This window comes from Podarcis muralis, chromosome 15 (assembly GCF_964188315.1).
Source record: "Podarcis muralis chromosome 15, rPodMur119.hap1.1, whole genome shotgun sequence".
Lineage (NCBI taxonomy): Eukaryota > Metazoa > Chordata > Lepidosauria > Squamata > Lacertidae > Podarcis > Podarcis muralis.
In genome coordinates this window covers 45,082,298-45,103,611 of record NC_135669.1, presented here as the reverse complement: position 1 = coordinate 45,103,611, position 21,314 = coordinate 45,082,298, and the positions used below count along the sequence as shown (strand labels likewise).

Genomic DNA, 21,314 nt, shown 5'->3' with positions numbered 1-21,314 from the left:
CCTCGTTCTCTCTCTCTCTCTCTCTCTGACACACACAACTTATTTTTATCTCTGTCCATTCAAGATCTCCCTGCCTGTCTCTGCAGCTTTAGAGCCAAGCCTGTGTTTGGGGGCCGTAGCAGAGACACTAATCCTCTTCCCGTCTGCGCAGAAAGAGATCCCAGAGGTGGCAAGGAGGGAAGGTGGGAGACCCGGAAGGCAGCAGCCTGACCCCCAGAGACACGGCAGGTCCCCCAAGCCACACCTGAGCAGGTACGTTTGGCCTCTGGCCATCGGTTGTGGGTGGGGTCTGCTGCAGTCAGAGGGGGCTTTGTAGGGAGGTCTCTGGGGGCTGCCCCTCTGGGTTTCTGAAGCAAGAGATGCGGGGCCTTATGCCTGCAGGGATTCCCGCCCCTGCCCCTCCACCTCTCTGAGCAGGGGAGTCCTTGTCATGGGGTGGAAGTGCTTCGGAAAGGACTCTGGCTCGGGGCAGAAGATCAAGGTTCGATCCCTAGTAAGAAATTCTCCGCCCGAAACCCTGGCAATCCATTGCTGCCAGTCAGTGCCAGGCGACACCGACCTGCTGAGACAGTGCAGCTTCCCGTGTTCCAGTTTCAACCCTTTATTCCGGCACATGAGGTCTAGAATCCTACTTTGCGCCTGCTCTGCATGCAGAAGGCTCGGTCCCTGGCATTTCCATGCGGGGCTGGGAAAGAGACTCTGTGCCTGAAGCCCTGGGGAGGCACTGCTGCCAGCCAGTGCAGACATTACTGAACTAAATAGATCAACGGTCTGACTCAATATTTTCTGACTCATCCCTGAGTCTGAGTCTTTTAATGGGGGAAGAGTTCCTCACCAATTCTCTCTGCAGTAGCAGCAAAGCCGCCAGGTGGGAGGTACGGGGGGGGGGCAGAGGCAGGGGCTTTCCTTGGCAGAACGGAGGATGAGTGTCAGGAGAGAGGATTTTCAGGCAGAGCCTTTAAGTGGATTCCAGGCCTGGGGAGGGCGAGGGAAGCCGGCTTTGGCACCTGCCGATTAAAGAATCAGGGTGGTGTGTAAATCCCTTTGCTCAATTCCCTCGCTGATGCCAGATGGGACCCCCAATGGGCCGTCCGCATTGCAAGGGGAGCGGGGCTGTCAGCTCCCATGGGACAATGGTCAACCGGGCGTAGAACTGTCACATTGGGAGGGACCCTGAGCAGAGCAGACAATCCTGGCTAGTAGCCATCAATAACCTCCTCCTCCTCCTCCTCCTCCTTGAATTTGCCCAGGCCTCTTTTAAAAGCATCCCAGTTGGTGGCCATCACTGTTTCCAGTGGGAGGGAGTTCCACGGATTAACTCTGTGCTGTGTGGTCTTGGAATCATAGAATTGGAAGGATCATGTAGTCCAGCCCCCTGCAATGCAGGTTGTTGTTAGCCGCTCTGAGCCCGGCTTTAAAAAATATTATTATTATTATTATTATTATTATTATTATTATTATTATTATTATTATTATATGCAGCCGCCCCATACGGGGATCGAACCGGCAACCTTGGCGTTATCAGCACCGTGGTCTAAACCAATGGAGCTACATAGGGTATATGGTTTTATTGATGCATGTATGTTTATTTCCCCCATTTATTGTGTTTACAGTGGATGCTCGGGTTGCGAATGTGATCCGTGTGGGAAGCACGTTCACAACCCGCAGCGCCGCTTCTGCACATGTGCAGGTCGCAATTCGGCTCTTCTGCGCATGCACAAACACCGAAACCTGGAAGTAACTAATTCTGGTACTTCTGGTTTCGGCGCCGTGCGCAACCCAAAATCACACAACCCGAAGCGTCTGTAACCCGAGGTATGACTGTATATCCCATCGTCTTTCTCATGCTCAAGGTGGCATGCATGGTTCTCCCCCACTCCTCAATCAATCCTCAAAATAACCCTGTGGGGTAGGTTAGGCTGAGAGAAGAGGAAGAAGAGTTTGGATTTGATATCCCGCTTTATCACTACCGATCAGAAGGTCGGTGGTTCAAATCCCCATGACTGGGTGAGCTCCCGTTGCTCAGTCCCTGCTCCTGCCAGCCTAGCAGTTCGAAAGCACATCAAAGCGCAAGTAGATAAATAGGTACCGCTCTGGCGGGAAGGTAAACGGCGATTCCGTGCGTTCGCCAGAAGTGGCTTAGTCCTGCTGGCCACATGACCCGGAAGCTGTACGCCGGCTCCCTCAGCCAATAAAGCGAGATGAGCGCCGCAACCCCAGAGTCGGTCACGACTGGACCTAATGGTCAGGGGTCCCTTTACCTTTACCTTTAAGGAGTCTCAAAGCGGCTAACATTCTCCTTTCCCTTCCTCCCCGACAACAAACACTGGCTGCCCCAGAAGGTCACCCAGCGAGCTTCACGACCAACGGAGAGGATTCAAACCCTGGTTTCCCAAGGTCCAGCCCTCTAATCCCTACACCCCACAAGATGAGCGTAGGATGGAGGCGCTCACAGCATTAACAACCAACAGATCTCCATCAGCCACAGCTTTGGATTCAGCACAGAGCAAGCAGTTCTCTGTGTCTCCAGCTTCCAGAGAATAGAATCACAGAATCGTAGACTCCAACCTCTGCTTTCAAAACCTCCAAGGAAGGAGAGTCTGCTCCTCTGTGGAACAGCTCTTCCTGTCTGGGATTCCGTCCAGGAATTCTTTCTCTGGGATTCCTGCATTTCAGGGGGCTGGACTAGATGACTCTTAGGGTCCCTTTCAACTCTACAATTCTATAGACACGGGGAGAGGGGATCCTTTGCCCAGCTGGGGCCCAGAGTCGCCCCATACTCTCTGGGTCCCCTTTGCCCCCTAAGTGAGTCAGAGTCACATCAGGGGGTGGGGTGGGGGGAGCCTCCCGGATGGAGTTCATATTAATTAGTAACCAGCCGGAATCAGGGAGCAAATTCCACCGGGTTTTGTTTGCAGAGTGGGAGAGAGCAGGGAGGGATGTTTTTCCATGGAAAGTGAATCCTCTGGACCTTCCCTTTATGGCTGGCATCAGGATGTGGCGAAAGAACTGCAGAGAAAGAACTTCCCTGAGTTCCCCCCAGTTTTTTCACACACCCCTCAACTGGGCTTCTTAGGAATGGCACGGACCCAAGGGCTGGATTTGAATCCAGACCGCGGTGGGACCTGGTGTCACAGTTAGGGCTCCCAGCTCTTATTATCCATTGGTTGCATTTATATTCCACCGTTTTCCTCCAAGGAGCTCAAGGTGGCCTACATGGTTCTCCACCTCCTCATTTAACCCCCACAACAACCCTGTGTGGCAGGTTAGGCCAAGGGAGGCATTGACGAACCCCCAAGATCACACCCAGTGACTTTCATGATTGAGGTGGGGGGAGGTGTGGATTTGAACCCTTGTCTCTGCCAGGTCCTAAAAGGGACGCGGGTGGCGCTGTGGGTAAAGCCTCAACGCCTAGGACTTGCCGATCGAAAGGTCGGCGGTTCGAATCCCTGCGGCGGGGTGCGCTCCCGTTGCTCGGTCCCAGCGCCTGCCAACCTAGCAGTTCGAAAGCACCCCCGGGTGCAAGTAGATAAATAGGGACCGCTTACTGGTGGGAAGGTAAACGGCGTTCCGTGTGCGGCTCTGGCTCGCCAGATGCAGCTTCGTCACGCTGGCCACGTGACCCGGAAGTGTCTCCGGACAGCGCTGGCCCCCGGCCTCATAAGTGAGATGGGCGCACAACCCCAGAGTCTGTCAAGACTGGCCCGTACGGGCAGGGGTACCTTTACCTTTACCTTTACTCTGCCAGGTCCTAGTCCAACACTCCAACCACTATACCACACAGCAGCATGTTGAATCCCGGAGGTGCCTCTGAGCATGTGCCAAGTGCCTTCCTTGTGTGTCTACTAATGGCAGCCAATCGGACTCCATTGGTCAGATATTGGGTTGGTGGCTTCCCAGAAGCTAGACATGTTGTGGGGTTGCTCTTGCGGGGGGGCGTAAGCTCTAGAGTCAGCCCCAAATTCGGGACCAGGTTGGGGGGAGTCTGGCGTGGCCCTCGTAGGGCTCTGCCCCAAGCTGCCTGCATTTTGACAGGCCCTTCCAGGGCTGCTCCATCGGGGGAAAGAGTGGCTGTAAAACTGCGTCAGATATTTGGGAAGCTGACTCATTTCCAGTCACGTTCCTCAAAGCAAAAGAACATCACATGCACAACCGAACATTTAAAGCGCTATGATACCATTTTATACAGGCATGGCTTCCCCCAGAGAATTCTGGGAGCTGTAGTATGTTAAGGGTGCTAAGAGCGGTTGGGAGACACACACACACACACACACACACACACACACACCGTTTCCCCTCACAGAACTACGATTCCCAGACTTCCTTGTGAAGGGGGATTGATTGTTAAACTGCTCTGGGAATTGTAGCTCCAGCAGAGGAATAGCCCCCATAGGAGCCAACTCCTAGCCAACCCCCACAATAAAATATTTGTGGGTCCTGGGGCCCCTCAAAGTTGATGGGCATTCCCATTCAAATGGTGTGTGTGCACTGCGTCATGTGATCAGTTATTCAGGGTGGGGCTTACCTGGGCGCCCACAATGTTTTATTCAAGTTGGCACCCCTGGTCTCCCCTAACATCTCTCAGCACCCTGAGCAAACTACAACTCCCAGGATTCTTGGGGGGGGGGGAGCCATGGCTGCTTTAAAGGGGTATTGCAGCTCTTTAAACGCCTGGTGTGAACATGTGTCCATACTCTGAGTGCGTCTTCGCACGTCTTTCCCTCGAAGGCTGAAAGGGTGGAGTAGGGCAGGCTTAGCCGTGGAGCCGTCCAGTCGCCGACCCCCGTGACTTGGAGGGAAAGTTGGTGACAAAGGGAAAGAGATAGTTGGAGGAGGAAGAGGAGGAGGCTGGTGACCCCAGTGACCTTGCGTGTTCCCTTTGAAGCAGGGAGGCTGGGCTGAGCAAACAGGATCCCTGGCGCAACCCCTGGGGTCCCATCAGAGGAGGACGGCCACCCGCCTGCCCAGCCACTCACCATGAAGCTCCTCAGCCTGGTCTTGCTGCTGGGCTGCCTGTGGGGGAGCTTTGCTGCCGAGGGTGAGTACCAAGACCCCCCCAATAACTCCCCCCCCCTTGAGCTCTTGACTGGGGAATCCCAAGAGAACTTGCAACCAGCCTAGGTGCGTCTCCATGATAAAACTGTTCAGAGCGGGAGGGAGCGTTAGCTTTTGGAACTCCCTGCCACAAGGGGCTGCCAAGTCCATCTGTTGGGGAAGCTTTGGAAGTGGGGTGCCTTTCAACAGAGTTTTACTCAGAGTTGGTGAGGTCAATGGCCCTATCTGAGTCACGTTCATTTAATGTTCAGAGTTTCTACTCTGAGTAAAACTTCTTTGAGTGCCCCCCCCCATGGGTTTCAGGGACAATTTGTGCGCACACACACACGGATGATACTGGGGACAATCAGAATGAGAAAGAACAAAAGAAAAAACAGAAAGCTTGATTAAATTCCTCCTGTTAGGCAATAATGTGGTTTTCAGCGGGGGGGGGGGGGGCAGGTTGAATTGCATTGGGAAATGTCAAAATTGCATCAAAAAGTTTCCTGAATATGGTCCCTGGGACTCGCCACAGCCCTCACCAGCCCTGCCCTGCGCCCCCACCCCCGTGAGGGTCTTTGCCCAGCTGGGAATCTGTCCTTGAACCCTGATCCTGCCTCTTAGTTTCCCTGGATGGAGGATAAGGGAGGAGGGGTGTTTGTGTAGAAACCAGCCTACAGCACAGAGCCTGTGTTGCGCCACCCACTTTCCCTGAGGACCCCTCCCACCACCTTCACGTGGCCCCTGGAAAGTTAAGTAGAAGGCAATGCAGCCCTCAGGCCTGAAAAAGATTCTCCTCCCTGTCCTTGCCCTGGGAAGCAATCTAATTTTGCAATTTTATTTCACGTGCGCTTAGCAAACATTCAGATTGCTTGATATCTGCTTGCAATTCGCATCTGTTTGTTGCCAGAAGAAAATGGAGAATTTCCCCTTGAAGAATGAAGCGCAGGAGGGATGGTGGATTTCAGCCCCACTTCTCTACCATTAAAGGAATAGAGAAAGGGAGAGGGTCTACATTGCAGGGGGTGGACTAGGTGACTCTGGGTGTCCCTCCCAGCTCTATAATTCTGTGATTCTATCCTTGATACCGCGGCCTCCGTGGTGTCACTTTCTCACTCAATACCAGATGACTCTTCCAAACCCTTCCATCCACCGGATGAAACTTGCTTTGGTTTTAATCTACAGCAATCCTTGCCCACGGCTTGCAAGCCAAGTGGAGGCCCCAATCTCTGTGCGGGTCTCCCAGGCTCCAAACGCAGCTCTCCAACCGGCCCAGAAAGCAAGAGATGGAGTCAGTTCCCTCTCCCTTCTCCCCAGAGCGAGCCTGAATTGGCACACATTAACCACAGAGCCTAGGACTTGCTGATCAGAAGGTCGGCGGTTCAAATCCCCGTGACGGGGTGAGCTCCCGTTGCTCGGTCCCTGCTCCTGCCAACCTAGCAGTTAGAAAGCACCTCAAAGTGCAAGTAGATAAATAGGTACGGCTCCGGCGGGAAGGTAAACGGTGTTTCCGTTCGCTGCTCTGGTTTGCCAGAAGCGGCTTAGTCATGCTGGCCACATGACCCAGAAGCTGTACGCCGGCTCCTGAGTGCCACAACCCCAGAGTCATCCGCGACTGGACCTAATGGTCAGGAGTACCTTTACCTTTACCTAATTCACGCAGTGCCTATCCTGTGCAAATGGGAGTCGCAGTGGAGTTGCTGTGTGGCGCCCCCTGGTGCCAGCCCTGACTGGGGACAAATGGACCACCTGCCTTGGTCTTTGGAATGTAAGAACCTAGGAAAAGCTTGCAGGATCAGGCCGGGGGCCACCGGATCCAGCATCCTGTACTCACAGGGGCCACCCAAGACGCCCATAGGAAACCCACAAGCAGGATTCGAGCCCAAGAGCAACTCTCCCCTCCTGCGGTTTCCAGAAATTGTGGAGGCAGAGCAGAACCATCATAGCTAGGAGCCATCCATAGCGTTCTCCAGGAATGTGTCCAATCCTCTTTTCATAGAATCAGAGAATTGTAGAGTTAGAAGGGACCCCATAGGGTCATCTAGTCCAACCCCCTGCAATGCAGGAATCTCAGCTAAAGCATCCCTGACAGAGGGCCACCCAAACTCTGCTTAAAAAGTCCACCACCTTCAGAGGGAGACCGCCCTGGCTCTTACCCTCAGGACACTTTAAATGGTTGGTGTCCATTACTGCTTCCTGTGGGAGGGAGTTCCATAGCCCCCCCCAGTTTTATTTATTTATTAAAGTTCTTATGTTACATCGGTAAACATTATCATATTACATCACAAGGCTTATTATCCTGTAATTTTCAGCATGTATACAAAGTTTATATACTTAAAGGAAAACAAAGCAAAAGGACAAAAAACTATTTCAAAATCATATATATACCAACACTTTGGACTTCCTGTCTATCCCGTTGTATATTCCTTTTTCTACAAATGAGCGTACTCTTATTATTGTATATTTCTTTACATTTTATCTAATACATTCCTATATCAATATGTACCTGGGAGGGAGTTCCATAGTTTAACTCCTAACTCTTCCCATTACTCCTTGCTGTTTTGCTGGTTCTCTTTCTTTCTTTTCTTTTCTTAATTTTTTTGACTAACAATTTCAACATAACAAAATATCAAAACATCTCATATTCATTATTTTCCCCCTTCCCCCCACCTCCCCCTCAAACCCCCCTCTCCCCCCCCCCCCCCCGCAGACTTCCCTCAGCTCCTCTCTCTGATTTCTCAACTCATATTGTTCTCTGTATACTGTAAAATTGTATAAATCCTTATATTATCTATCTACTATGTTAACAATCAATAAATTTGTATATTCAAAACCTTTGAAGTCACAGTTGTCCTTCTCTCGCAATTTGTATGTCAATTTAGCCAGTTCTGCATAGTTCATCCATTTCTCTTGCTGCTGTTCTTTTGTGGGGGTTTCCTCCTTCTTCCGTCCTTGTTGATGGTTCTCTTTCCCCCTGCCCAGAGACCTGCGAGGGGCGCTGCAATGACGGCTTCAACAAGGAGAGGAAATGCCAGTGTGACGATCTCTGTATGTACTACCAGAGCTGCTGCAGTGACTACTGGACTGCCTGCAAATCCAAAGGTATTGTCAGCATAAGTATAAAGGTAAAGGTAAAGGTACCCCTGCCCGTACGGGCCAGTCTTGACAGACTCTGGGGTTGTGCGCCCATCTCACTCAAGAGGCCGGGGGCCAGCGCTGTCCGCAGACACTTCCGGGTCACGTGGCCAGTGTGACAAGCTGCATCTGGCGAACCAGCGCAGCACACGGAAACACCGTTTACCTTCCCGCCAGTAAGCGGTCCCTATTTATCTACTTGCACCCGGGGGTGCTTTCGAACTGCTAGGTTGGCAGGCGCTGGGACCGAGCAACGGGAGCGCACCCCGCAGCAGGGATTCGAACCACCGACCTTTCGATCGGCAAGCCCTAGGCTTTTACCCACAGCGCCACCCGCGTCCCCAGCATAAGTATACTTTTCCTAAAAGACCAGAGGCACTTTTGCTAGGTCTGGTGGGGAAAGAAATTAAAATAAAAGATCAGAACTTGTTCATGTATGCCACAGCCGCCGCAAGAACTTTACTGGCCCAAAGATGGAAAGCACAAGATTTGCCAACCATCCAGGAGTGGCAGGTGAAGATGATAGATTTTGCGGAACTTGCCAAATTGACAGGAAGAATCCGGGACCAAGAGGACCAGAGATACAATAACAATTGGAATAAATTTATTGAATATATAAAGGAGAACAACAAAAATATTAAGACACTAGCAGGACTGGAATAACACCTGCAGTGTAAAACAGTAGAGTTATGACAATAATATACGCAAAAAGTATGTGGGTTTTGGTGTCCTCGGGTATCTTCCCGTGTAAAAGTTGGGGTGTCTAGGCGACGTTTCGACGAGGTCTCACTCGTCATCTTGTTACTCGTTCCAGTAACAAGAAGCCGAAAGCACCAGCCTGAAGATGACGAGTGAGACCTCGTCGAAACGTCGCCTAGACACCCCAACTTTTACACGGGAAGATACCCGAGGACACCAAAACCTGCATTCCTGTACCCGTGAAAATCTACGAAAGCAAAAAGTATGTGATGTATATACCAGCGGTTGGGAGGGAGGGAAGTCAGGATTCGGCAGAGTCAAAGGGATTATAATGTGACAATAAGGATTGTTGGAAAAAGAATTACATGTTGAAAACAATAAAAATTTATTTTAAAAAAACCACAAAGGTATCGTCAGCAGCTCAGGGGCGCAGGACACCTGCTCTGCATGCAGAAGGCCCCAGATTCAGCCCCTGGCTGCATCTCTCCCAAAGTCCTGGAGAGCTTCTGCCAAACAGTGGAGACAACACTCAGCTAGAGGGACCACGAGTCTGACTTGGAATAAGACGCATTCCTCTGTCCCTGCGGTTTGTTAACCACTGCTGGGAATTGTAGCTTCACGAGGCATAAGCTACAGTTCCCAGGATTCCCTGAGGGGAAGCTGTGCACTTTAAATGAGCAAATGCCCCTTGTAACAAAATCACATTTGAACAGGAGACAGGAGATTGTGGGAAGGGAAGTTTGTTAAGGGTGCTGGGAAATGTTTTGCAAGGGGTGAACTATAGTTCCCAGGATCTTCTGAGAGGAAGTCACGGAGAGTGCCCTCCCCCATCCATTTGCCAATGTTCACCTGGCATCTCTCCTTTTCCCCCAGTGACCCGCGGAGACGTTTTCACGCAGCCGGAAGACGACTACCAGGATTACTACGACCTCCCCAACGCCACGACCCCCGAGCCCACGCCCACCACCGGAGCCCCCGAGTCAACCACGTGGTTTGAGTACGACGATGTGTGGACGGGGGAGGTGGACGGGGGTGTGGTCGAGCCCACCAAAGAAGCCCCCTTGCCCCCTGAGACAGAGGCCCCGACTGACGCCCCAGAAGAGGAGGAGGCCTGCAGTGGGGCTCCTTTTGACGCCTTCACCAGCCTGAAGAACGGCTCCATCTACGCTTTCCGGGGTACAGTCTGGGTCAGGGGGGCGGGGAGCTGACCCCAGCACCCACAATCCAGACGTGGCTCTGAGGGGCCCAGAGACCTGCAGGGGGGCACAACTCCCCAGGCGTTTGGATCTCACAGGAGCCCAAGGTGCAAAGGCAGCCATTTATCTTTTATTTTTATAATTAGCCGACTTTATTGCAAGGAGCGCAACAATTATACACAGGCACATAAATCATTGCCTCACAATCCAGCAATAAAAGAGGGAAAACACGGGGAAAACTGAGTTCCAAAGTGCAGAACAAGGTACACCTTTAAAGGAGAGGTTTTTTATTTAAATTTCAAAAGTCCATTTATTTTTTAGATAGCAAATAATAATAATAATAATAATAATAATAACAACAATAATAATAATAATAATAATTTGATTATTTATACCCCACCCATCTGGCTGGGTGACCCCAAACTATGTGTACATGTGTGATTTTTTTAAAGCATGCAGATCATTACATTAAAACATCACAGCACCATCCATTTCCTTAAAAATAGTGACTTCCCCAAAGCCTGTAGGAACAAGGAGGTCTCCATGTGCTGGTAGGAGAACAGCAAGGAGGGAGCCCGTCTGGCTTCTCCAGGGAGGGAGTTCCAAAGTTAGGGATTCTGGGAACCAATGTTCACCTTCCTCTGCCTGTCTCTTCCTCTCCCTCCCTCCCTGATCCAGGAAAGTATTTCTACGAGCTGGACGAGAAGAGTGTGAGGCCGGGCTACCCCAAGCTCATCAAGGAAGTGTGGGGCATTGAGGGGCCCATCGATGCCGCCTTCACCCGCGTCAACTGCGAGGGCAAGACCTACATCTTCCAGGTGAGAGGCTCACACGCCCCAGGTCCCCTCTTGGTCCCCTGCCCAGCCTTTGCCAAACCTGGCGCCTTGCAGACGTTTCAAACTACAACTCCCACCATCCTCCCTTCCCATAAGGGTGTTTTTATATCACAGTTTTGGTTTTTTTATGTTGTGCAGATTTTACATTATGACCTTTGGGTTGCGTATTAATACTTCTACCTTATTGAGATTATTAAGGTAAAGGTAAAGGGACCCCTGGGACGCGGGTGGTGCTGTGGGTAAAAGCCTCAGCGCCTAGGGCTTGCCGATCGAAAGGTCGGCGGTTTGAATCCCCACGGCGGGGTGCGCTCCCGTTGTTCGGTCCCAGCGCCTGCCAACCTAGCAGTTCGAAAGCACGTCAAAGTGCAAGTAGATAAATAGGGACCGCTTACTAGCGGGAAGGTAAATGGCGTTCCGTGTGCGGCTCTGGCTCGCCAGAGCAGCGATGTCACGCTGGCCACGTGACCCGGAAGTGTCTGCAGACAGCGCTGGCCCCCGGCCTCTTGAGTGAGATGGGCGCACAACCCTAGAGTCTGTCAAGACTGGCCCGTACGGGCAGGGGTACCTTTACCTTTAAAGGGACCCCTGACCATTAGGTCCAGTCATGGCCGACTCTGGGGTTGCGGCGCTCATCTCGCTTTATTGGCCAAGGGAGCCGGCATACAGTTTCCAGGTCATGTGGCCAGCATGACTAAGCCGCTTCTGGCGAATCAGAGCAGCGCACAGAAACGCCGCTTACCTTCCTGCCAGAGCGGTGCCTATTTATCTACAGGCACTTTTGACATGCTTTCGAACTGCTAGGTTGGCAGGAATTGAGATTATTAGAGCAAATTAAATAGAAAAGAATAGAATTGTATATTATAAACCGCCCTGTGGTCTCCTGAAGAACAGCGGCATATAGATTTAAATAATAATTAATAATTGCACAGAAGTGCACATCACAGTACGCAAAAATTCATATCTCAGTAGTGGGGAACTTACAAAAATGTGTTCTATTCGGGGGAGATCGCTTTGCAGAGATGGGCCTCTCAGTCCAAACTCCATGTTAAAAGGTGTAGAGTGGAAGAAAATCGCCCTTAAACGCTGATGACTTTTCATGATGATTTCTCCCCACCACCACACACACACACACACACACACACACACACACACACACAAAACTGATTTGGAAATGCAGAGAACTTAATGTGAGCTTGGAAAGTAAGTGAGGCCTCAGCCCTTCCCCTATCCAGCTCTAAACGAGGGATAACCCCAGACAGCTTTTATGCCTCTGGAGGGTCCCAGCTCAGAGAAGGGGGCTTTCAGATTTTTCTGAACTTGGTTGTGGATCAGGCAGGGGCGTCTTGCCCATAGAGGCAAGTGGCGTGGAGCGCCAGGGCACCAAGTTCTGGAGGGCGCCAGGGAAGAGGCAGAGGCTGGGCACAGCGCAGCGCCTCCTGGCATTAGCTTGCCACCCTCGCCCCCCTCTCTGAAGCAGCACCGTGCCCGGGGCCTCTGCCTCTTTCCCACCGGAGGAGCCGCCCTCCAGCTGCTGCCCGCCTCCTCCAGCCCCGCAAAGCTGCCAGCAGTGCCGTAAAAACACCGGCAACTATGTGAAACGGGTTGTGTTTGTGTGCCAGAGGGATCTTTGCACCACGGCGCCGGATATACGTAAGACGGCCCTGGGTTCAGGCAGCCCCCCCCACCTCAGCTGACGTGCATCCCTGACCCTCGCCTGCCCATGGCTTCCTCTCTCCTCCAGGGCAGCCAATACTGGCGCTTTGCTGACGGAGTCCTGGAGCCGGATTTCCCCCGTAACATCTCGGACGGGTTCAAGGGCATCCCCGACGACCTGGACGCTGCCTTTGCCCTGCCTGCCCAGAGCTACTTCTCCAGCGAGAGAGTCTACTTCTTCCGAGGTGAGGCTGGGGGTGCGGTCCCTAAACACTAGGGAGTTTATTCTGCCTTTGAAGCGTGCTTAAGACGCATTTCCCCCAACCCCAAAGAATCTTGGGAAGTGTAGTTTAGAGGAAAGGCAACTGAGAGGCGACACAGAACTACATTTCCCAGAATCCTTAACAAACGAGCGTAAGAAATATAAGAAGAGGCTGCTGGATCAGGCCAGTTGGCTATCTAGTCTAACGTCCTGTTCTCCCAGTGGCCAGCCAGCTGCCCCCATGGCAAACCCTCGAGCAGGATCCGAGCCCAAGAGCAACTGCGGTTCAGAACCATGGCTGCCTCCAATGGCAGTGTGGTGTAGTGGTTAAGAGCGGTAGTCTCCTAATCTGGGGAACCGGGTTCGCGTCTCCGCTCCTCCACCTGCAGCTGCTGGTGACCTTGGGCTAGTCACGCTTCTCTGAAGTCTCTCAGCCCCACTCACCTCACAGAGTGTTTGTTGTAGGGCAGGAAGGGAAAGGAGAATGTGAGCTGCTTTGAGACTCCTTCGGGTAGTGATAAAGCGGGGTATCAAATCCAAACTCAGGGGCAGAGCAGAGCCATCTTGGCTAGGAGCCACTGGAAGCCCTCTCCTCCTCCATGGATTTGCTTAATAATGACTGACATCCGTCTGTCTCAGGAGACAATGGAGAAGTGTGTCTTTGGGGGCGAGGTCAAGCGGTTGGATAGTTGCAGTGCCTGCTGGGACTGTAAAGACTGATACAGGAAAGGCATGTTTTGTTGCAGCTGGGGCAGAGGAAAGCGTCCGGTTGTGCTGCTGCAGATGCACCAGGGCGTTTCTTCTCTCTGGGCTCCTCCCAGCGGTCATTCCTCCTCTGGTCACTGCTGTGGATGCGCAACCTGACTGCCTGTCTCCTCCTCCATGCATTTGTCTACTCCTCTTACAAAGCCATCTAGACCATTGGCCAACATCGTCTCCTGTGGGAGGGAGTTCCACAGTTTAACTCACAAGCAGGATTCAAGCATAAGTTCAGTTTCCAGCAAGTATTGCTGCCTCTGACCCAGGAGGCAAAGTAGGACCACTGTGTCTCGGAGCCATCAGTATCTTTCCCCTCCATTTGTCCAATACTCCTCTACAGCCATCCACAATGGTGGCCATCGCTGGCTCCTGTTGCAGGGAGTTCCAGAGTTTAACACTGCACAGCACGAAGAAGGACTTTATTTTCTCTGCCCTGAATCTTCTAACATTCAGCTTCGTCCACGAGTTCTGGCGTTAGGAGACAGGGAGAAAAACTCTTCTCCGTCCCCTTTCTCCAGGCTGACATGGCCTAACGCGTCATCTTTTCCTGACCTTCTCTAAATGGAAGAGCCTTTTCTGAACCTTTTCTTGAATGCCTTATAAATTTAAGTTTAGAACCGACACCCCCTGCAACGGCATGATGGGAAGTTGGGGCCCCCATTGCAAGACCCATCTCAGGGCTGGCACTCTCCTCCCTGCCATTGAAGAAGAGGTGGTCTGGGAAGATTTGCACCAGGAACAAGGGAGGTTGGCAGTGGGATCCTGGCGCAGCCCTCTGTGAAATCTGTTTTCCCCTGCCCAGTGCTGAATCCCTTCTCCGTCTGCCTCCCCAGGGCGGAAGTACTGGTCCTACGACTTCTCCAAGCAGCCGACACGGGAGGACTGTGAGGCCACGTCCCCCTCGCTGGTCTTCGACCACTACGCCGTGCTCAAGGGCGACAGCTGGGAGGATATCTTCCAAGCGCTTTTCGGGGGATCACGGCGCAGTGAGTAGGGCAGCAGCGGGAGGGTGTGGGGTGTCCAGGCTGAGCACCTCTCTCCGCAGGGACCCACAGCTGGGCCACATCCTGCTGAGCTGGCCCAATGTGCTCTCCAGGGGCAAGAGAGGACGGGACTCCTGCCCTGTTCATACATTTGGGGAGGGATGTGGCTCAGTGGCAGAGCACCTGCTTGGCATGCAGAAGGCTCCAGCATCACCAGGTAGGGCTGGGAAGGTCTCCTTGCCTGAAACCCCAGAGAGCTGCTGCCAGTCAGTGTTGAAAACGCTGAGCAAGATGGTCTAGGGTCTAGGGCACCTTCCGATTTTAACCAGCGCTTTAGGCCATCCCATGAGGACTGGAATCTTACTATACAGTGGTGCCTCGCAAGACAAAAAGAATCCGTTCCGCGAGTCTCTTCGTTTTGCGGTTTTTTCGTCTTGCGAAGCAAGCCCATTAGCGGCTTAGCAGATTAGCGCTATTAGCGGCTTAGCGGGCTTAGCGGATCAGCTGATAAGCGGCTTAGCGGATCAGCTGTTAAGCGGCTTAGCGGATCAGCTGATAAGTGGCTTAGCGATCAGCTGTTTAGCGGCTTAGCGGATCAGCTGTTTAGCGGCTTAGCAGATCAGCTGATAAGCGGCTTAGCGGCTTGGGGAAAAGGGGGGTGGAGGAAAAAAAACCCTGCAGGAACTCGCAAGACATTTTCGTCTTGCGAAGCAAGCCCATAGGAAATTCGTTTTGCGAAGCACCTCCAAAACGGAAAACCCTTTCGTCTAGCGGGTTTTCCGTCTTGCGAGGCATTCGTCTTGCAGGGCACCACTGTATTTTTAAGGGAAGGGGCTCAGCTCAGTCAAAAGTCAGAAGAAGACCCCATTTCCTCTGCACACATTCCAGCTTGACAATATCCTCCTTAAACTGGGGTGTGCAGAGCTGGACATGGGAGTCCAGGTGGATCTGACCAAGGCAGAATAGAGCAGTAATATCTCTTCCCTTGATCTGGACGCTAGACTTCTGCAGATGCTGCCTAGGATTGCATAAGCCTTTTCTGCTGCTGCAACACACTGTTGGCTCAGTGTGCAGTTAAACTAGGGAACTTGCTGCCGCAACAAGTCTCCTTTTTTCCAGGCCAAACATATCCAACTGCCTTAACCCTTTCTCGTAAGGCTTGGTGGCCAGTCTCACGATTGACTTGGTCACCCTCCTCTGCCCATGGGGATGGCCTGAGGAAAGCCTGGCCTTGCCTGCTGCCCAGCTCTTCTGACGTCCCCTCTCCCCATTTCCAGGTGGGGCCAGCAGGGCGCGTTTCATCAGCCGCGACTGGAAAGGCGTGCCCAGCGGCCTGGACGCTGTGATGCTCGGCCGGATCTACGTGGCACAGAGCCCCGCCCAGCGCCACCCAGCAAGGAAGTCATCACGCCGGCACCGCAGGAAGTACCGCCAGCGCCAGCGCTGGGGACGCTGGAATGCATGGGACTGGCAAGGCGAACCCAGCTCAGAGTCCTCGGACCTGGACTGGCTGCTGGGCGGGAGCACCCCGTGCCAGCCCTTCCAGAGCGTCTACTTCTTCGTTGGCAGTAAGTACATGGCATGGAGGAAGGGCTGCGGCTGTGGCTGGTGAGGGGGTGTGTGGAATAGACACAAAAAGAGAACTCCCTGGATGCCAAGATCCAGGTTTGGGGCAAGCACATTTTAGGGAGAGTAGCCCAGTCCAGTTTTGAAATTGCAGAATATGCAGCAAGGCAAAGCTTAGAAACATAGGCAGTTAGAACTTTAAAAACTTGTGGGTTCACAAGTTAAAAATGGTTTACTTGTTGTTGTCATTTAGTCGTGTCCGAGTCTTTGTGACCCCCTGGACCAGAGCACGCCAGGCACTCCTGTCTTCCACTGCCTCCCGCAATTTGGTCAAACTCATGTTGGTAGCTTCGAGAACACTGTCCAACCATCTCGTCCTCTGTCGTCCCCTTCTCCTTGTGCCCTCCATCTTTCCCAACATCAGGGTCTTTTCCAGGGAGTCTTTTCTTCTCATGAGGTGGCCAAAGTATTGAAGCCTCAGCTTCAGGATCTGTCCTTCCAGTGAGCCCTCAGGGCTGATTTCCTTCAGAATGGAGAGGTTTGATCTTCTTGCAGTCCATGGGACTCTCAAGAGTCTCCTCCAGCACCATAATTCAAAAGCATCAATTCTTCGGCGATCAGCCTTCTTTATGGTCCAGCTCTCACTTCCATACATCACTACTGGGAAAACCATAGCTTTAACTATACGGACCTTTGTTGGCAAGGTGATCTCTGCTTTTTAAGATGCTGTCTAGGTTTGTCATTGCTTTTCTCCCAAGGAGCAGGCGTCTTTTAATTTTGTGACTGCTGTCACCATCTGCAGTCATCATGGAAACCAAGAAGGTAAAATCTCCCACTGCCTCCATTTCTTCCCCTTCTATTTGTCAGGAGGTGATGGGACCAGTGGCCATGATCTTCGTTTTTGATGTTGAGCTTCAGACCATATTTTGCGCTCTCCTCTTTCACCCTCATTAAAAGGCTCTTTAATTCCTCCTCACTTTCTACCATCAAGGTTGTGTCATCTGCATATCTGAGGTTGTTGATATTTCTTCTGGCAATCTTAATTCCATCTTGGAATTCATCCAGTCCAGCCTTTCGCATGATGAATTCTACATATAAGTTAAATAAGCAGGGAGACAATATACAGCCTTGTCATACTCCTTTCCCAATTTTGAACCAATTCATGTGCTTTTCCATTTAGTGTGCAGGGGGGGGGGAGCACAGGCAGTAAAATTTGGCTTAGGTACAAAGTGGCAAAAGTTTCTAGAATTGGTATAGGAACTAAAGAGTGGCTTGTAAGAGTCATGCGGTTTGCAACTCAGACCTCACACATTGAGCTTCTCTGGTAGACTAAGGGAACAAAGGTTTAATGACCTAGTCCCTCCCAAGGTGAGCTAAGCCTGGCAGGACAGCTTACTCTATGGTCTTAACCCCGTCATGCATTAATTAGATTTAAGAATGCTGGTTACGTGAGGCTGGTTATCCCACAGTAGCTCAGTGGCAGAGCATCTGCTTGGCATGCAGAACGTCCCAGCCTCAATCCTCAGTGGCATCTCCAGGTAGCGATGACAAGGATTATGGGACACTTGTAACACTGCCAGGTCCACTGATCGAATAGCTGGGGTAAAGAGATCTCAAATTTATCAGATTAGCATTTCAAAAATTTTAATAAAGACTATTGAAATGCAGCCGCCCTTCGGCATTCACCGACATCCAGATTTTGGGCTGCAGTTCTCCAGCCAACTGTTGGGTACAGAAATGAATATATTAGGGGACAGTGTGCATAACTATTCAAAGGTAAGTGGAGAAAATGCCAATGAAAAATGCTTTCTGTTAGGAAAAAAAGGTGCACATATGGTCAAAACAGAAGAGATCTGCGCCTGGTGAACTTTGATGAGGATATTTTTTAAAAACCTCAAATTGCTGCAGAAATATGGAGAGCTGAATTTAAGGTTGGAGAAGTGAGAAGCCAAATTAACATGATTCCTTCCTCCCTTTCTGCACCTCCCTCCTTCCCTCTCAGACAAGTACTACCGCCTGAACCTGAACACTCGGCGTGTGGATTTCGTCTACCCCAGGTACCCGCGCCCCATCTCCAAGTACTGGCTGGGGTGCCCGTCCGACGAGGATCTTGCCTGAGCCCAGCCAGAAAGCCCTCAACACTGTCAACAGCAGCCAAATAAAGCCCTGAGTTCCAAAGACCGGACCCGCCTGCTTGTTTTTTGGGACCAGCGACTTGTGGGGAGGGGGGTTCTTTGCAGCCCAAGTTTGGGCAACCTGTTTCACCTGGTAGTTTGGGGACCAAAAGAAGGGTGATGCCAAACCGCCTCACAGGGCACACGTGTCATTTGGCAGTGACTCAATGTTTATTTAAAACTCCATGGTCAGAATTTTGGGTTGTAATGTGTTGAATTGCATTGTGCAAAAGCAACATTTTGCTCAGGCCCTGGAGATGTGTGATGCATGAGGTGAGGGAACCCAAGTCCTCCAGGTCCTTCCATCCAGCCCTTGAAATTACCACCAGGCCACGCCCCCTCTCCAAGGCCACGCCTCCTCCCAGCCACCCCTCTGTCTAGGCCACGCCCCTTCAGTACTGGCCACGCCCCTCTTGCTTGCCTGGATGGAGGATCAAGGGAAGGCAGTGTAGAAACTAGACTGCTGCTCAAAGAGGGGTGGGGTGCCTCCATTACCCCGCCTACTTTTGCCTCTGGCTCCACCCACCCCTGGCCTATGGCCCTTGGAAGGCTGTCTAAAGGCCAGGGTTGGCCCCTGGGAAATATTCCCCAGGGCTGGTCCAACACTAATTCTGGAGCCCAACATATTTCTCAGCACCTAAATCTGAAATGACTCTGTTTCAAACATGGGGAATTGGAAATAAGGATGCCTTGTCAGCTTTGGGACCAGCAAGTGGTGGAGATGGGGGGGGGGGGACCAGTCTCTCTCCAGAGCCTGAGGCTGGGGGAGGGGAGGGGCGGATGTTCTGCCTGCCCCACACAGTCATCAAGAAGCAGGCCAGAATGTAGCCAAGCCCTTTCGTAGAGTTAGGGTGATCAAGATGATGATAATTTGGGAATGTGGGGGTGTCTGGAAAGCCTTAAGTCCAATGTTGTTGTTGTTTAGTCGTTTAGTCATGATCGCCTCTTCGTGACCCCCTGGACCAGAGCACGCCAGGCACTCCTGTCTTCCACTTCCTCCCGCAGTTTGGTCAAACTCATGCTGGTAACCTCGAAAACACTATCCAACCATCTCGTCCTCTGTCGTCCCCTTCTCCTTGTGTGCCCTCCATCTTTCCCAACATCAGGGTCTTCTCCAGGGAGTCTTCTCTTCTCATGAGGTGGCCAAAGTATTGGAGCCTCAGCTTCACGACCTGTCCTTCCAGTGAGCACTCAGGGCTGATTTCCTTAAGAATGGAGAGGTTTGATCTTCTTGCAGTCGACTGGTTAAAAGAGACCTTTTGCCTGACGAAGAGAGGGTTTTATTGATTTCTACACTTTCCCTCCAAGCTCAAGGTGGCAGGCATGGCTCTCCCTCTCTGTTTTATCCATGCAATAACCCATGTGAGGCAGCTGAGGCTGAGAGAGGGAGACCGGCCGCAGGTCACCAACCAGCCACTGACTGGGGGATTTGAAGCCCAATTTTCTCTGGTCCTTGGGCATGTACATTTAAAGCAAACCCCCCATCCAGAGAACTGTAGTTTCCCTCTCACAGCGCTACAACTCCCAGCACCCTTAATCTACAGTTCCAAAGATTTGGGGGGGGGGTGCTTTAAATGCATGGTGCAACCCTAGGCGGCACTCTAACCACTACACCATACTATTGTTGAGCAGGAAGTGGGACAGACTCTTTCATTGTTACTCCAGCAGATGGGACTGGAATCATGAGGAATGGTTCCCTGTGAGGAACGATTGAGGGAACTGAGTATGTTTCACCTGGACAAGAGGAGACTGAGAGGCATGGGCATAGCCAGGTTTTTTGTTAGGGGGGCAGGCCTTTGTGGGGGGGGGGCAGGACCTCAATTAGCTATGTATTTTTATTGGTTTTGGGAGGCAGCTGCCCCTCCCTGTCTACGCCCATGCTGAGAGGAGATCTGAGAGCCACCTTCAAATATCTCAAGCGCCGTCACATGAAAGAGGGGGCAAGCTTGTGACCTGCTGCTCCGGAAGGGAGGACCAGAGCCAATGGATTCAAGTTGCAGGAAAGGAGAGTACAACTAAACATCAGGAGGAACTTTCTGACGGGAAGAGCTGTTTGGCGGTGGAAGGGTCTCCCTCGGGAAGTTGTGGACTCTCCTTCCTTGAATGATTTCTAGCAGAGGTTGGGTGGCCACCTGCCAGGGATGCTTTAGCTGAGAGTCCTGCCTCGCAGGGGGTTGGACTCGATTAATGACCCTTTGTAGGGAACCCTGACTGTGAGTGATTCTATGGCCTCTGAAGCGTCTCTTCCAACTTTAATAGTACATAATATTAAGGGCTTTTTATGGGGCTGGTCAATCAGATGAGGGCAACCAAAGAGGAGGGCAACCAAAATGGTCAAAGGCCTGGAAACGATGCCTTATGAGGAACGGCTAAGGGAGCTGGGCATGTTTAGCCTGGAGAAGAGGAGGTGAAGGGGTGATATGATAGCCATAAGAATTGATTCTTTTGAATTATGGTGCTGGAGGAGACTCTTGAGAGTCCCATGGACTGCAAGAAGATCAAACATCTCCATTCTGAAGGAAATCAGCCCTGAGTGCTCACAGGAAGGACAGATCGTGAAGCTGAGGCTCCAGTACTTTGGCCACCTCATGAGAAGAGAAGACTCCCTGGAGAAGACACTGATGCTGGGAAAGATGGAGGGCACAAGGAGAAGGGGACGACAGAGGACGAGATGGTTGGACGGTGTTCTCAAAGCTACCAGCATGAGTTTGACCAAACTGCGGGAGGTAGTGGAGGTGCCTAGCGTGCTCTGGTCCATGGGGTCACAAAGAGTTGGACACGACTAAACTACTAAACAACAAATGATAGCCATGTTCAAATATATAAAGGGATGTCACATAGAGGAGGGAGAAAGGTTGTTTTCTGCTGCTCCAGAGAAGCGGACACGGAGCAATGGATCCAAACTACAAGAAAGAAGATTCCACCTAAACATTAGGAAGAACTTCCTGACAGTAAGAGCTGTTTTGACAGTGGAATTTGCTGCCAAGGAGTGTGGTGGAGTCTCCTTCTTTGGAGGT

General features: G+C 51.7%; 1 protein-coding gene across 2 annotated transcripts; it reads left to right on the top strand.

The window, feature by feature from the left end:
• Window positions 1-134: 134 nt before the first annotated feature.
• VTN (vitronectin) lies at window positions 135-18,306 on the top strand. 2 transcript variants are annotated; one of them, XM_077919801.1, is made up of 9 exons: window positions 135-252; window positions 4,886-5,038; window positions 8,017-8,136; window positions 9,742-10,044; window positions 10,743-10,882; window positions 12,642-12,798; window positions 14,408-14,560; window positions 15,835-16,125; window positions 18,126-18,306. In XM_077919801.1, exons 2-9 carry the CDS (start codon window positions 4,978-4,980, stop codon window positions 18,239-18,241), a joined length of 1,341 nt encoding a protein of 446 aa, XP_077775927.1. In that variant the 5' UTR covers window positions 135-252; window positions 4,886-4,977; the 3' UTR covers window positions 18,242-18,306. The 2 variants fall into 2 exon arrangements, with proteins under 2 accessions (XP_077775927.1, XP_077775928.1); XM_077919802.1 differs by lacking the exon at window positions 135-252 and having other exon boundaries at window positions 4,879-5,038.
• Window positions 18,307-21,314: the final 3,008 nt, after the last annotated feature.

What these genes read in the sequence shown, in the direction of transcription:
- VTN (XM_077919801.1), top strand. Translation starts at nt 4,978, where the DNA reads ATGAAGCTCCTCAGCCTGGTCTTGCTGCTGGGCTGCCTGTGGGGGAGC. An exon ending in GACTGCCTGCAAATCCAAAG is followed by an intron (nt 8,137 to 9,741) that starts GTATTGTCAGCA and finishes CTTTTCCCCCAG; the next exon opens with TGACCCGCGGAGACGTTTTC. An exon ending in GCAAGACCTACATCTTCCAG is followed by an intron (nt 10,883 to 12,641) that starts GTGAGAGGCTCA and finishes TCTCTCCTCCAG; the next exon opens with GGCAGCCAATACTGGCGCTT.